A 10,764-nucleotide genomic window follows, 5' to 3' on the forward strand; every position below is an offset into this window, starting at 1 on the left:
CCAGAGGCACGGCAGAGAGGATGGCGTCTGGACCGACTGGATCAGAGGAGCGGTTTTGCAGATTCAGGAGCAAAGGAAGTTCAGGCATGAAGCAGTCGGAAGTGGCACGGGGGGGATGTCGCATCGAGGGACTCAGGGATGAAAGCTCATGATCGAGGGCGGTGAATAGAAGGGGGAGACGGTTGCAACAGAGGAAGGGAGAGTAACGAAACCGAGGCTGTCGTGAGCGCCGTGCCCGAGTGGTTCAGTCACCGGCGGAGAAAGCGACCAATAGACGAGATGGATCGAGCGGCTGCGACTTCAGCGGTCGGGATGATGAAGCAGTCGCATCGGAGCCAGCACCGGCAGGGACGTTGGCACCAGCACCGCGGTCGGGGCCGACGGCAGTGCCAGACAGGCCAGACAACGGCAGCAGCCAGCAACCAGCAACCAGCAGCAGAACATTAGGCTCGAGGCGAAACAGACTCGCTGCTGCGGTGCGGGGATGAGCCGTGCCGGACGGTCTTGTTGTGGTATCGCAAGCCAGCAGCGGTGCCGAACCACTTGTCGCACACCCGACAACAGAACTTCATCTCACGATTCTTCAGCTTCTGGGCGCGGTCGGTGATGGCGCTGTGGGTGGCCTTAAGGTGATATCGCAGGCCCGCCGAGGTGCTGTAGCTCTTGTCGCAGCCTTTGAAGTGGCATCTCCAAGTGTCGTCGGCAGGACTCTCGGCATGGCCCAGGGCCGAGTCGTGGTCAGAGTGCGACCCGTCAAAGCTGCTCGAGCGTTTGTTGGCAATCTGCGGCGAGTTCTGGAAGTGATTGTCCATAGAGAGCTTTCGGGCGCCGGATCGCAGGCGTCGCTTTGAGAGTGGATCGCTCATGGTGCCGAGACGCTGCAGCTCATCAATGGTGGGCTCGTATGACGGGGCAAAGGCTTGGAAGGACTTTATAGAATGGGCTTGTGTCGTCGAGAACGAAGTGGACGGCAGTGCGGCGTCGTACGAAGCAGAAAAGGCCGCAGAGCCGGCTGCTACTGATGAGGGCTTGACCACGGCGAGCTCGTAGGCCGGCTGCATGTGGCTGGAGTTGAGTGGCGAGCTGATGACCGAGGGCGGCGGAGTGAAGTAAAGCGGTGCGTTCACTGACGCTGAATGGATCGAGGCAGAGAGATAGCCGTCCTGCAGCTGGGTGGAATCGGTCGAAAGATGTTCGCACAGGACAGGGCCCATGATGGATGCATCATGATGGATCGGCGCGACGTGGCTGTGGTTGTGACTGTGACTGTGACTGTGACTGTGGCAAGGGTTGGCGAGATAGTACTCGTTCTGGCCATATGTGTCGGTCGAGCAATAGCAGGAGCAGCAGCCACACAGCTCCGAGCTGTCGATAGGAGGCTGGTACACATCGCCGTGCTGGGCGGCGAGATCGCTGGTAAGCACGCTGAGCGGAGCCAGGGGCGAGTTGATGTCGTCGATGGTGTAAGTCAAGTCCTGGGCAGTGTATGGGGCAGGCTGGGTGTGCAGCGACTGGAATTGCGGTGGTTGGAGATGTGGGGGCGGATGGCCGTGAATGCCCTCGATATAGGTGGGCTCGGGGCAGTAGTAGAGCTCCGAGATGGTGAAGTCGGTCGGGTGAGACTTTGGAATCGAGAACGAGTAAGTCATGTAGTTTTGGGTAGCGAGCGAGTCGATAAGCGAGCCTGCTGCTATGGGTTCGCGGCCGTGGGTCAGATCGTAGTGCTCCTGAGGTAGAATGAGGGCCGGGTAGGCTTCGAGGGCGGAGGGGTTGGTCGATGGATGGAACTCGGACATGGCGTAAACTGGGTGTGAGCCTGTGTATCTAGAGATGGGAGGCGGGGGGAGACACCAAGGTGGATGCAGCAGACGGGCGTCAGTTGAGAGTTTGGTGAGAATACCTCACATCGGAGCCAGTCGACACAAGAGATGAAATGATGCGCAAAGAAGCTGCTGAGGAACAGGCAAGGGGTGACTGTACAGCCGAGTACGGCACTGAGGCTATCAGAGGCAAAGCACGAATATAGCCCGCACCAACAAGTCATGGTGGCCGAGAGGGTCGGGTGAGAGACAACCCGCGACGACCAGGTAGTCGAGCGAGTGGCAAAGTTCAAGCAAGGCCAGAGAGGTGGGCAGTCCGTTGAATGAGACACAAAGTAAATGGGAAGAGTGTTCTTGGGAAACAGGTAGTAACGCCGGATCCAAGAATGTAATGAAATAGAGACGAATGGCGGTACCAAAGCAAAGTCGACCAGAAATGGATGCATCGGAGTAACAAGAGAGGACGGAGACAAGTACTTTGGAGAACGAGGCATCAAAACGATCGGCAACACGAACACATGCCCTATCTAGCCGAGTGTGTGATGGTGGAGGTGACTTACCGACAAACAAAGACGGAAGATGGGATAAGATTGATGCGAGAGGGAAGAGGGGGGGGGCAGATGAAGGCGAGAGGGAAGGAAGAAGCGCCACGGCCAGGGAGGAGGGAGGCAGGAAAGGAGAGCGACGGCAATGGGCAACGATTGCGGTTCTGGAGGCGAGTCTTATGCCCGAGACAGTGTTGGGGCAGGGTAGGGCAGGACAGGACAGGACAGGACAGGGAGGTGGAAGGCAGGGATGTGAAGGGAAGGGGAAAAGGTGAGCGAACGAGGTGGTGGTGGTGGTGGTGTGGTGGTTGAGAGGAAGTGTTACTGAGACGGCACGAGCCAGGGACAAACGAAGACTGATCAAACCCTGGGCGTCGTCGGCATCGCCTTTTCTCTTGCTTATGAAGGCCGCGGCGGGAAGGTTGGCGACGACAGCATGCAGCGGGAGGCGGCGGCAGATGGTGGAGGGCTGACCGAGCGCCGGCGGGGGGGATAAGGGAGGCATAGGGAGGGAGTGGGCGGGGAGGAATCCACAGGGCGGCGGAGCACTTGCGACGACACCGCCGACATAACGCGATGGGCTCTCTGTGGAGACGTAAACATGGCCGCGTGGAGCCGTCCCTCGCAGCGATGCCCAAGGAAGGCCCAAGGAAGGCCCAAGCGAACTGATACGCATGATGCGGTGCAAACAGAGGTACATGGTCGCTTACAGAGAAACAGAGTGGATCCAGCATGAAATGGGACTACAAACGAGTGCAGTTGGCGGAAGATGCGATTACCAGCGCAAGCCGACCCCACACAGCACTGGCCGTCCCGACGCAAGGTTCGCGGCCGCCACATTTCATTGAGCGGCAAGGAGGGCTGGCCAAAGGAGAACGCCATTCAAGGCCGCTGTACTGGCGGCAAGGGCGACGGATCCGGGCGCTGGGCGTGTGGATCAGCGGGGCGACGGTCAGCCGGCGAATGTTGATGGGCGGCCAAGAGGGGAGGCGCGCTGTGGCGAGGGGTGAATTGCTCCAGCAAAGACGGGCAAATCGGCCAACAAGAGCACTCAAATCGGCCAACAAGAACATGCAAATCAACTGCAAGGGGCAGAATTAAGCTGCAAGGAAGCCATGTCCACCAACCCCGCATGCCCACCCCCGTCCGCCCCCAGTGCCCCGGGGCTCTGAAAGACCGAGGCGCGCAATGCAATTAAAATTGAACCGAGGGCCTTGTTTCTGGCACATCGCCGGGCGGTATGGCAGAGGGTAACATGGAGAAAGCCACGGGGGAGGGAAAGTGTGGAGGGCATCATGGGCAGTTTCATGGACGACTTCATGTGCAGTTTCATGGGCGACTCCATGGACGACCTCATGGACGCATCGTGCGGGATAGCACCATCCCTGCGGCCATGTCGAGACCAACTCCATGCATCTGCGCCCACGCAGCGTGCGGTCGGAATCGGGTGTCTCCCCGCTCTGCGCCTCGGCCCGGCTCCACATTGCCGAATGGATCTCACGGTCCCAACTCCACACTGCCGAGTGGATCTCACAGCCCCAGTGCCTCAGTCCAGAACGGACCTCTCGACGCCGAATGTGCTCCGTCCTGCTGGAGTGGTCCTGCTGGAGTGGTCCTGCTGGGGTTGGACAGCGGCAAATGGACCCACATCCCGCACCAGCACCAGCACCAACACACCGCACGACACCCCGATGCATAATCACATATCTCCACACATCGACACAACGCCATAGAGTACCGCACTCCACACTCGTTACCGGCGCATGCCCGCACGAGTGCTTCTTCGCCATGGCCTTGCTTTCCCGAAGCGCCCCCACCCCCAACTTCCACGGTCGACCCCACAGTGCGTGCCCTGCGCCAGTGGACCTGACAAAGACAAGGTCATCGTCGCAGTCGAGGGAACCACCCTTGGAGCGCAGAGATGCGGGGCGGTGGCGGCAATGGCGGCGACGGGGCCATGCCGCTCGCCGACCGTCTCCCACTTGCGCTGCCGCCAGCAAGAAAGCCTCACGTGCCGCCTGGCTGGGCTCTCAAAAAGAAAGGCGGGCGGGGGTGGGCTGTGCTGCTGCCCAGGGCGAAGGACGAGGCAGGGAGTGGGCACGCCTGGGAGATGCACGGCCGTCCTCGAGGGGATGCATGGGCCGCCGTGCGAACAAGCTTGCGCAACTGGAGGAAGGGTGGGTCTGAGAAGCGCAAGGACATGTGCCGCTGCAGAACGAGGAGTGGGCGCTGCGGGAATTGCAGATGCGGGAACGGTTGAAGCGAGGAGGAGAGGGGAACCGGAGACGACTCGGCTGACAACCAGCCAGCCAGCGGCGCCCTCTGATTGCAAGCATGCGGCGTGGACTCGAGCATGGACTCGAGCACTTGGCGGGGGGCAAGGCTGCGGTGCCATGAGACGAACTTGAGGGGTGTGCATTGGATTGCAGTTGAAATTGCGATCCCATCAACGTATTCGCATCCCATTAACGTATTCACATTCCATTAACGTATCGCAGTTCCAAATGCAATTGCAATCGCTTTCCCATCGACCCATCGCTATCCCATCGCTGCCGCAGATCCGCGGCAAGCTCCTGCTCCGGCCCGCACCACCGTCGTCCTTTGCCCGGAGCCACCGCCCCTTGCCCAGGTGCCGCCGTCCCATTCTCCTCATCTCCGATCACACCCGCAAGCAAGGGAGCCGCCCGCGTGTTCTTGCCGCCAGCGCTCGGGCAGCCAGGAACAAGCGCCGCCCTGGCAATCCGCTGCATTCTCATGGTTTTCTCTGGCGGCGTGCGCTGCTGCTATCGATGGGCGACAAGCGAAGAACGATTGCGTTTGGTCCGTATCTGCCGCCCTCTCGCTTGCGCCCATGTCGTTTTCATGTGCTGCTGCTTCTTCAGCATCCGGCTGGGGGGTCATGCGTCTGCAAGCCATCGGCCGGCTGACCTGCTGTTGCTGTTGCCGTTGCCGTTGCTGTTGCTGGACCTCGTTCTGCCCAGCGCGACTACAGTCGTCTTCGTCCCCTCTGCCACTGCCACGACATCCCGCTCCCCGCTCTCATCGGTTCTCGCCTCGCTCCGCGGCGACTTTCGTATCATTTTGCACCGACGCTGATCGTTCGCTCCTCGACTATCGATCCACGCGTCTCGGCGCATTCTGTTCTTTCACCGCTCAGCTCTGGATGGCACCGAGGCCTCCCGGTTCGCCCTGAGCTGGGGCTTGGGCAACATTGTCCAGCCTGCATCTGACCACATTGTCTTGCTTTCCGCGGGTGTGATCGAGGACGACCTGGGCGACCTCTTTGATCACAGTCTTGATCAGCTCGCCAGTAACGGGCGTCCCGACGAGCGACCGTCCAGATCCGAGAAACGGGTAGGACATCCAGCGACCGAGCACACCCAGTCGCGTGCCTGGATGGACGGCGCGAATGCTCGTTTTCAGGACCAAAGACAGCGCGGAGGCATTGCGAATTCCATCCAGCCGATGCTGTGTCTGAGCATTTTCGGACAGATCATGACGTCTTTGTCGGCCCACAGGCGTCCCAGGCAGCAAACACCGCCGTCGGGGCAGCAGAACAGCTTCTCCTAAGCCACTATGCCGGCTCGGTGAGTATCCGACGTGTGGCCATGATGGGTTGACCAGCGGTGCTATTGCCCAGAGGGAGCCGCATTATGCAAGGAAACTACACCGCCGCATTGTCCAGAGAATCGACTGCACCCATACTCATCGGCGCTGTCTCCACGGTCTAGCAGGGTGTCGATATCTCGTACGAACTGATATCGTTAAAAACAGAGGACCCGCGAGACACCATCGCCAATTTTGTGGACCAGATGGACGTTGATCTTGTGGTTGTGGGCTCGAAGGGAGCGGTCTCGCTTCAGAAGTAAGCCTCACGCCGCGGGACTGGTACATGGACGCCAGAGCGGCCTCGTTGCCGTCCCTAACCCGTGTTTGTTGCAGGCTGTGGACAGGCTCTACGGGCGAATATCTGGTCCAGACTCTGAAATGCCCGGTCTTGGTGGTCAAAGACAAGAAGAAGGCATAGCTGTGTGAACGACACGGTCCCATCCATAGCAACTCACAGGACTTGGGCAAGAGTAGCCGTACGAGGAGTGTCGCCGCATGTTATTCTTTGGTATGATCAAGAAGTGCTCCCCGCGATACTTTTGCCGCCCAAAGCAATGATTCCGATATTCCTGGGTTACAGTGTATCCAATTAAAAACGGGACATCTGTGTTTTTGACCATTGAACGAATATTTTGTTACCCAATGTTATCGCGCGCTGGCCATGACCATTCGCCAGTGTGTCCAAGAGCACCATCCATCGCTGGCACTCCGAGACCAGTGTGCAGGTCGATTGTGGAGACCGGAGAGCGACCGGCGGTCTTTACTCGGAGGCTGCCAAAGTGATTTGATTTATTTCTTGTGGCTTTGCTGGACGCAAGCACATCACATACTACATGTTCATGGAAACGGCTGTGTTGTCCCATTTGCTATGTGTCCAGTGTATAATCGGCGATCATGGATCAGCCATATATTGGCATGAGCACAGCGTGCGATGCAAGGGCGGACTGTCTGTCTGTCTGTCTGTCTGTCTGTCTGTCTGTCCCTGGTGTCCACCGGGGTCGCTTTACTCAAGCATGTAAATTCTGGAGGCAATGTCGTTGACAATCCAATCCAGTCCGTTGACGAGGTTCTTTCCGGTGACGGCACTGCAGCCCTCGATGTGCCAATGGTGCGTTTGGATTTCATCGAGGCTCAGGATCTGTTTCAGGCAGAAAACACCTGACGTTAGCAGGAATCCCATGTGGTCGCCACAGCGCCGAGGCTGGTCGGGACGAATATCCGTCGTCTCTGGCTTGACACCAGCAGCCACCCACCTCACGGATTTCCTGGGCACCAAGGGCGGAGGGAAGATCGGCCTTGTTGGCAAAGATCAGCAGCGAGGCGCCCGCGAGTCTCTGGAAGAAGGCAGTAAAGCACGATCAGATAGGACGGACCAAGCGGTCTGGGCGGCTATGCAGTTCCAGCGGTCTCAGGGACCCGCACCATCCATGGACGGGGGATTTGACTCGGTTCAGTTGAGTCCGGTTCAATGCAGCCGTTTGGATAGACGCTTGGCCCAGCCCAAGCAGGCAAGCTGCGACGTACCTCTTCCTGGAGAAGGCTCTGAAGTTCGCGCTTGCAGTCTTCCAAGCGATCGGCTCTATCGGCACTGTCCACAACCCAGACGAGGCCGTCCGTTTGCTCAAAGTAATTTCTCCAGTAGGATCGGATGGATTTTTGGCCACCAATGTCCCAGATGTTCAGTTTGTAGCTATGTGTTGTGGTGCGGCAGAGACCGGTGGAATGGTAAGGAAGGACAGCGAGCAGCGAGGATGAGCAGCTAGCATCCGCCAGAGCCGGGGGTGCGGTTCGTGTGGCGGATCGCATACTCTTTGTGCTCCAGGGTTTTGATGTTGAAGCCCAGGGTCGGCGAGATGGTGGTGATGTCCTCGCCGTTGAGTTTCTTGAGAATGGTGGTTTTGCCGGCATTGTCAAGGCCGCTGGGCAATGGAACGATTTGGTCAGGACACATCGAAAGGGATCGACCGGGGAGCACGCATCGGCAGCAGGGAGTGGTGTCGAGACGACGATCATGAGCCCCAGCCATGCCCTGTGCGCTGTACATGTGGTGGGGAGACGACCAACGGCCCAAGGATCAAAGCAAACGAGCAGCAAACGGAGCGGCTGCTTACAGCATCAGGAGTCGCATCTCCTTCTCCTTTTGCCGGTTCTTTTTCAGGATCGTCAGCAGGCCCATGGTGTCGCTTGGTGGTGTGTGCTTGCTTGCGGGTCGTGCTGGATGGGGCCGGGATGGTCTGTCGTCAGGGAGAACATATGTATCGGCGACGGCTGGATGAGGGACAGCCAGCCGCAGCAGCCCCTGGAGACATGGGCAGGTGGCGCGCAGCAGGGCGGCGCGCAGCAGCGAGCAGAATTTTTGTTGGTCGAGGGGATCAGGCGCAACGGCGACCCAGCACCACCGCCATCAGGATCAGAGGTGCATAGCGGCTTGCAGCGACCATGTCCAAGAGTACGGCCGGAAAGAGCAAAAAGACCACCAGCACGGGCACCGGCAGTGGTACGGCCACCGGCCCGGCGATCTCCAAAAAGGCTGACCCCAAAGCAGGATCCAAGGGAGTGGCCGTTTCGTCCAAGCCGGACGGAGCAGTCGCTTCGGCCCCGCCCAAGACCAAAACGAACGAAATCGACGACATCTTCAGCGGCAACTACTCAAAGGATAAAGGGAGCGCCGCCGGCGAATCCGAAAAGCGCAAGGCCCCCGAGCCTGTCGCCGCCGGGCCAGAGCCCGCAAAGAAGAAGAAGGGCAAGTCCAAGTCCAGCTCCCAGAGCGAAAGTCAGGCAGATTCCAAGCCCACTCCTTCAGCCGAGGCCAAGGCGACGGCGACGCCAGTGGTCGTTACCGTCGATCTCTCGCAGGCCGGCAAGGTTGAGAAGACTGAGCTTCCCGACGACACGGATGGATTTGCCAACAGCCGTGGTCTAAAAGTGCGAGGTACCGACATCGGATACGAGGAGTCGGGCCTGGGGGATGGTTGCTGGCCTTTGCGCCGCACAGTGGCTGATACCGAGGGGATTGGGACGGCTGGCGAAGATATGCCCTGCAATCGCTGGCGAGGATATGCCCTGCAATCGCTGATCAGCTGCTGACTGTTCGCGGTGTGCAGGATACACAGAAGAAGGATACAAAATCTACGGAGAGGACGAACTGTTCTCTTCGACAGGAGGAGGTGAGGATCGACAAGTCGCCGGGTGACTTTTGGGACAAACGGAGCGAGCATTCTCTGCGGGCTGTTCCGGCTTGGGCAGGCTCCAAGTGTTGCTAACACCTCCGCGCACCTGCCGCCGATTCCGTGTTGGCTCGACGGACGTTGATCTGCCTGATTCACAGATACGGAGGACTGTCCGTTCGATTGCCGATGCTGCTACTGAATCATCCCGCGCTGAATGCCCATACTATGTCCGATGGGAGCTGGAGAACAGACCTCTCAAGCGATTTCGATAGGGAGCGGCCGCATTGGCGACAAGATCTGGTGTGCTCGCGCTTATGCCCCGGAGCTGGCGTGGCTGCAAGCGCCCGCTTTGGTGCACCCTCTGCATCATCGCAGCTTGGTCCGGTTAGTGCACAGTGGCCATCATGTGTGGTGATTGGAGAGAAGTGATTCTCGTACAATCGCAACGTCATGTCCTGACGTGGGTGATTCAAGGAGGCAGGCGAAGGCATTTGCAAGTCAGAGTCTGGACGCTCTCGCCTGTACCTTCCTCCCTCCCCTCCCTATCGTTAAATATATCCGAAGCTCGACCCACATACCCAAACCGAGTGGGGGTAAGTGGCGGCCACCGCGAGAAGCGCGAAGAATCATCAGAATACGCTGGTTGACACCCACTTCAGAATCTAAGCCGCTGCGGCGAGTTTCGATCGCCGACAGCCTCTCAAGTCCCAAGAAAGTGCATCAATAGCCCCCGAATTGGCTGCTTTCCGGTGCTGCCGTGACAAAAGCCCTCTCCACTACAGGTTGGTGCATCCGTGTGAGTGCATAGACAGATGGAATTGTGGAGCGGAGGACCGAGAAGCAGTGGAGTGTCGTGGAGCAAAAGTCCGGGGTTGGGCGGAGGCACTGGGTCACCGACGAACCAACGCATCGGGAATGCGCGTTTGGCTGGAGAGGTCCCAGTGTCGCCGGCCTGTGCAGATAGCCTGCATCAAGGCAGACCTTGAACTTGGGCGGGTTGCTTGGTCGAGTTGGTTTGCACGCAGCGGAGTATTGAATGGATATCCTCCTCGTTGTGGGGAGGGGTCGTGTGGGACTGGCGCCGACGAAGCCCCAGACCGTGGGAACGCGAACCCCAGCTCGGGTTGTGTGTACGAGCAAAGATGTTCCCCAGCTGCCTTCACCCGCATGATCGAAAGGCGGAATGCACGCGAGGCTCAAGGAACACTGCTGCCCCATCGGACCAGCACGCATCCACAGAGTGTGCACGGCGCTGACACGACTGTTTCGTACCCAGTAGCTCCGCGCGGCGGCATCTTGCTGCAGTTGAACGACGACCATTGATCCCCAAGCACATTCTGATAAATCTGAACTCGAATCAAGCCGTGCACCATCGAGTCTGCGTGCCGAACGCACAAGCGCACACCAACACTCAGTAGTTTCCCACCCCCGACATCGGGTCGAAGCCTCGGCGATAGAAACATCTTATATAGGCCCTCCCAGCACAAACGGACTTTGCCCCAGAGTCTCTCACGCTAGCTACGAGAGCGATCTGGAGACGTCCGAAGCAGTCAAAAGGCAAGAGCGGCGGTTCGCGCGCATATCCGCCTGGCGCCGCGTTGGCTCGGCAGCCGTCTAGAG

At 59.1% G+C, this 10,764-nt stretch overlaps 4 protein-coding genes across 4 annotated transcripts; 2 read left to right on the plus strand and 2 right to left on the minus strand.

Moving 5' to 3' along the window:
* Positions 1 to 443: 443 nt before the first annotated feature.
* Positions 444 to 2,044, minus strand: BJ171DRAFT_581271 (uncharacterized protein; the record flags this gene model as incomplete). The annotated part of the gene is made up of 2 exons (XM_053114092.1): positions 444 to 1,816; positions 1,981 to 2,044. The coding sequence occupies 2 exons, from the start codon at positions 2,042 to 2,044 to the stop codon at positions 444 to 446; spliced, it is 1,437 nt and encodes a 478-aa protein (XP_052967144.1).
* Positions 2,045 to 5,009: 2,965 nt separating this feature from the next.
* Positions 5,010 to 6,663, plus strand: BJ171DRAFT_502887 (uncharacterized protein). The gene is made up of 5 exons (XM_053110806.1): positions 5,010 to 5,185; positions 5,523 to 5,719; positions 5,884 to 5,952; positions 6,100 to 6,230; positions 6,308 to 6,663. The coding sequence occupies exons 1-5, from the start codon at positions 5,155 to 5,157 to the stop codon at positions 6,390 to 6,392; spliced, it is 513 nt and encodes a 170-aa protein (XP_052967145.1). The 5' UTR covers positions 5,010 to 5,154; the 3' UTR covers positions 6,393 to 6,663.
* Positions 6,664 to 6,731: 68 nt separating this feature from the next.
* BJ171DRAFT_82537 (ADP-ribosylation factor family-domain-containing protein) lies at positions 6,732 to 8,236 on the minus strand. The gene is made up of 5 exons (XM_053115908.1): positions 8,086 to 8,236; positions 7,783 to 7,893; positions 7,499 to 7,664; positions 7,228 to 7,308; positions 6,732 to 7,112 (listed from the first exon to the last, which is right to left on the minus strand). The coding sequence occupies exons 1-5, from the start codon at positions 8,148 to 8,150 to the stop codon at positions 6,978 to 6,980; spliced, it is 558 nt and encodes a 185-aa protein (XP_052967146.1). The 5' UTR covers positions 8,151 to 8,236; the 3' UTR covers positions 6,732 to 6,977.
* A 128-nt stretch (positions 8,237 to 8,364) lies between these two features.
* Positions 8,365 to 9,719, plus strand: BJ171DRAFT_82542 (uncharacterized protein). The gene is made up of 3 exons (XM_053115909.1): positions 8,365 to 8,906; positions 9,079 to 9,141; positions 9,303 to 9,719. Exons 1-3 carry the CDS (start codon positions 8,414 to 8,416, stop codon positions 9,341 to 9,343), a joined length of 597 nt encoding a protein of 198 aa, XP_052967147.1. The 5' UTR covers positions 8,365 to 8,413; the 3' UTR covers positions 9,344 to 9,719.
* Positions 9,720 to 10,764: the final 1,045 nt, after the last annotated feature.

The sequence above is a fragment of the Polychytrium aggregatum genome (genome assembly GCF_025602895.1).
Source record: "Polychytrium aggregatum strain JEL109 chromosome Unknown BJ171scaffold_16, whole genome shotgun sequence".
NCBI lineage: Eukaryota > Fungi > Chytridiomycota > Chytridiomycetes > Polychytriales > Polychytrium > Polychytrium aggregatum.

Excerpts from the sequence above, each read along its gene's own strand:
- BJ171DRAFT_502887 (XM_053110806.1), top strand. The coding sequence starts at position 5,155 with ATGGGCGACAAGCGAAGAACGATTGCGTTTG. Across the intron at positions 5,186-5,522 it reads GCGAAGAACGATTGCGTTTG|CTCTGGATGGCACCGAGGCC; the intron begins GTCCGTATCTGC and ends TTCACCGCTCAG. Across the intron at positions 5,953-6,099 it reads TAAGCCACTATGCCGGCTCG|GGTGTCGATATCTCGTACGA; the intron begins GTGAGTATCCGA and ends ACGGTCTAGCAG.
- BJ171DRAFT_82537 (XM_053115908.1), bottom strand. The coding sequence starts at position 8,150 with ATGGGCCTGCTGACGATCCTGAAAAAGAACCGGCAAAAGGAGAAGGAG. Across the intron at positions 7,665-7,782 it reads AAAACCCTGGAGCACAAAGA|CTACAAACTGAACATCTGGG; the intron begins GTATGCGATCCG and ends CACAACACATAG. Across the intron at positions 7,309-7,498 it reads AGAGCCTTCTCCAGGAAGAG|AGACTCGCGGGCGCCTCGCT; the intron begins GTACGTCGCAGC and ends GCCTTCTTCCAG.
- BJ171DRAFT_82542 (XM_053115909.1), top strand. The coding sequence starts at position 8,414 with ATGTCCAAGAGTACGGCCGGAAAGAGCAAAAAGACCACCAGCACGGGC. Across the intron at positions 8,907-9,078 it reads CCGTGGTCTAAAAGTGCGAG|GATACACAGAAGAAGGATAC; the intron begins GTACCGACATCG and ends CGCGGTGTGCAG. Across the intron at positions 9,142-9,302 it reads GTTCTCTTCGACAGGAGGAG|ATACGGAGGACTGTCCGTTC; the intron begins GTGAGGATCGAC and ends CCTGATTCACAG.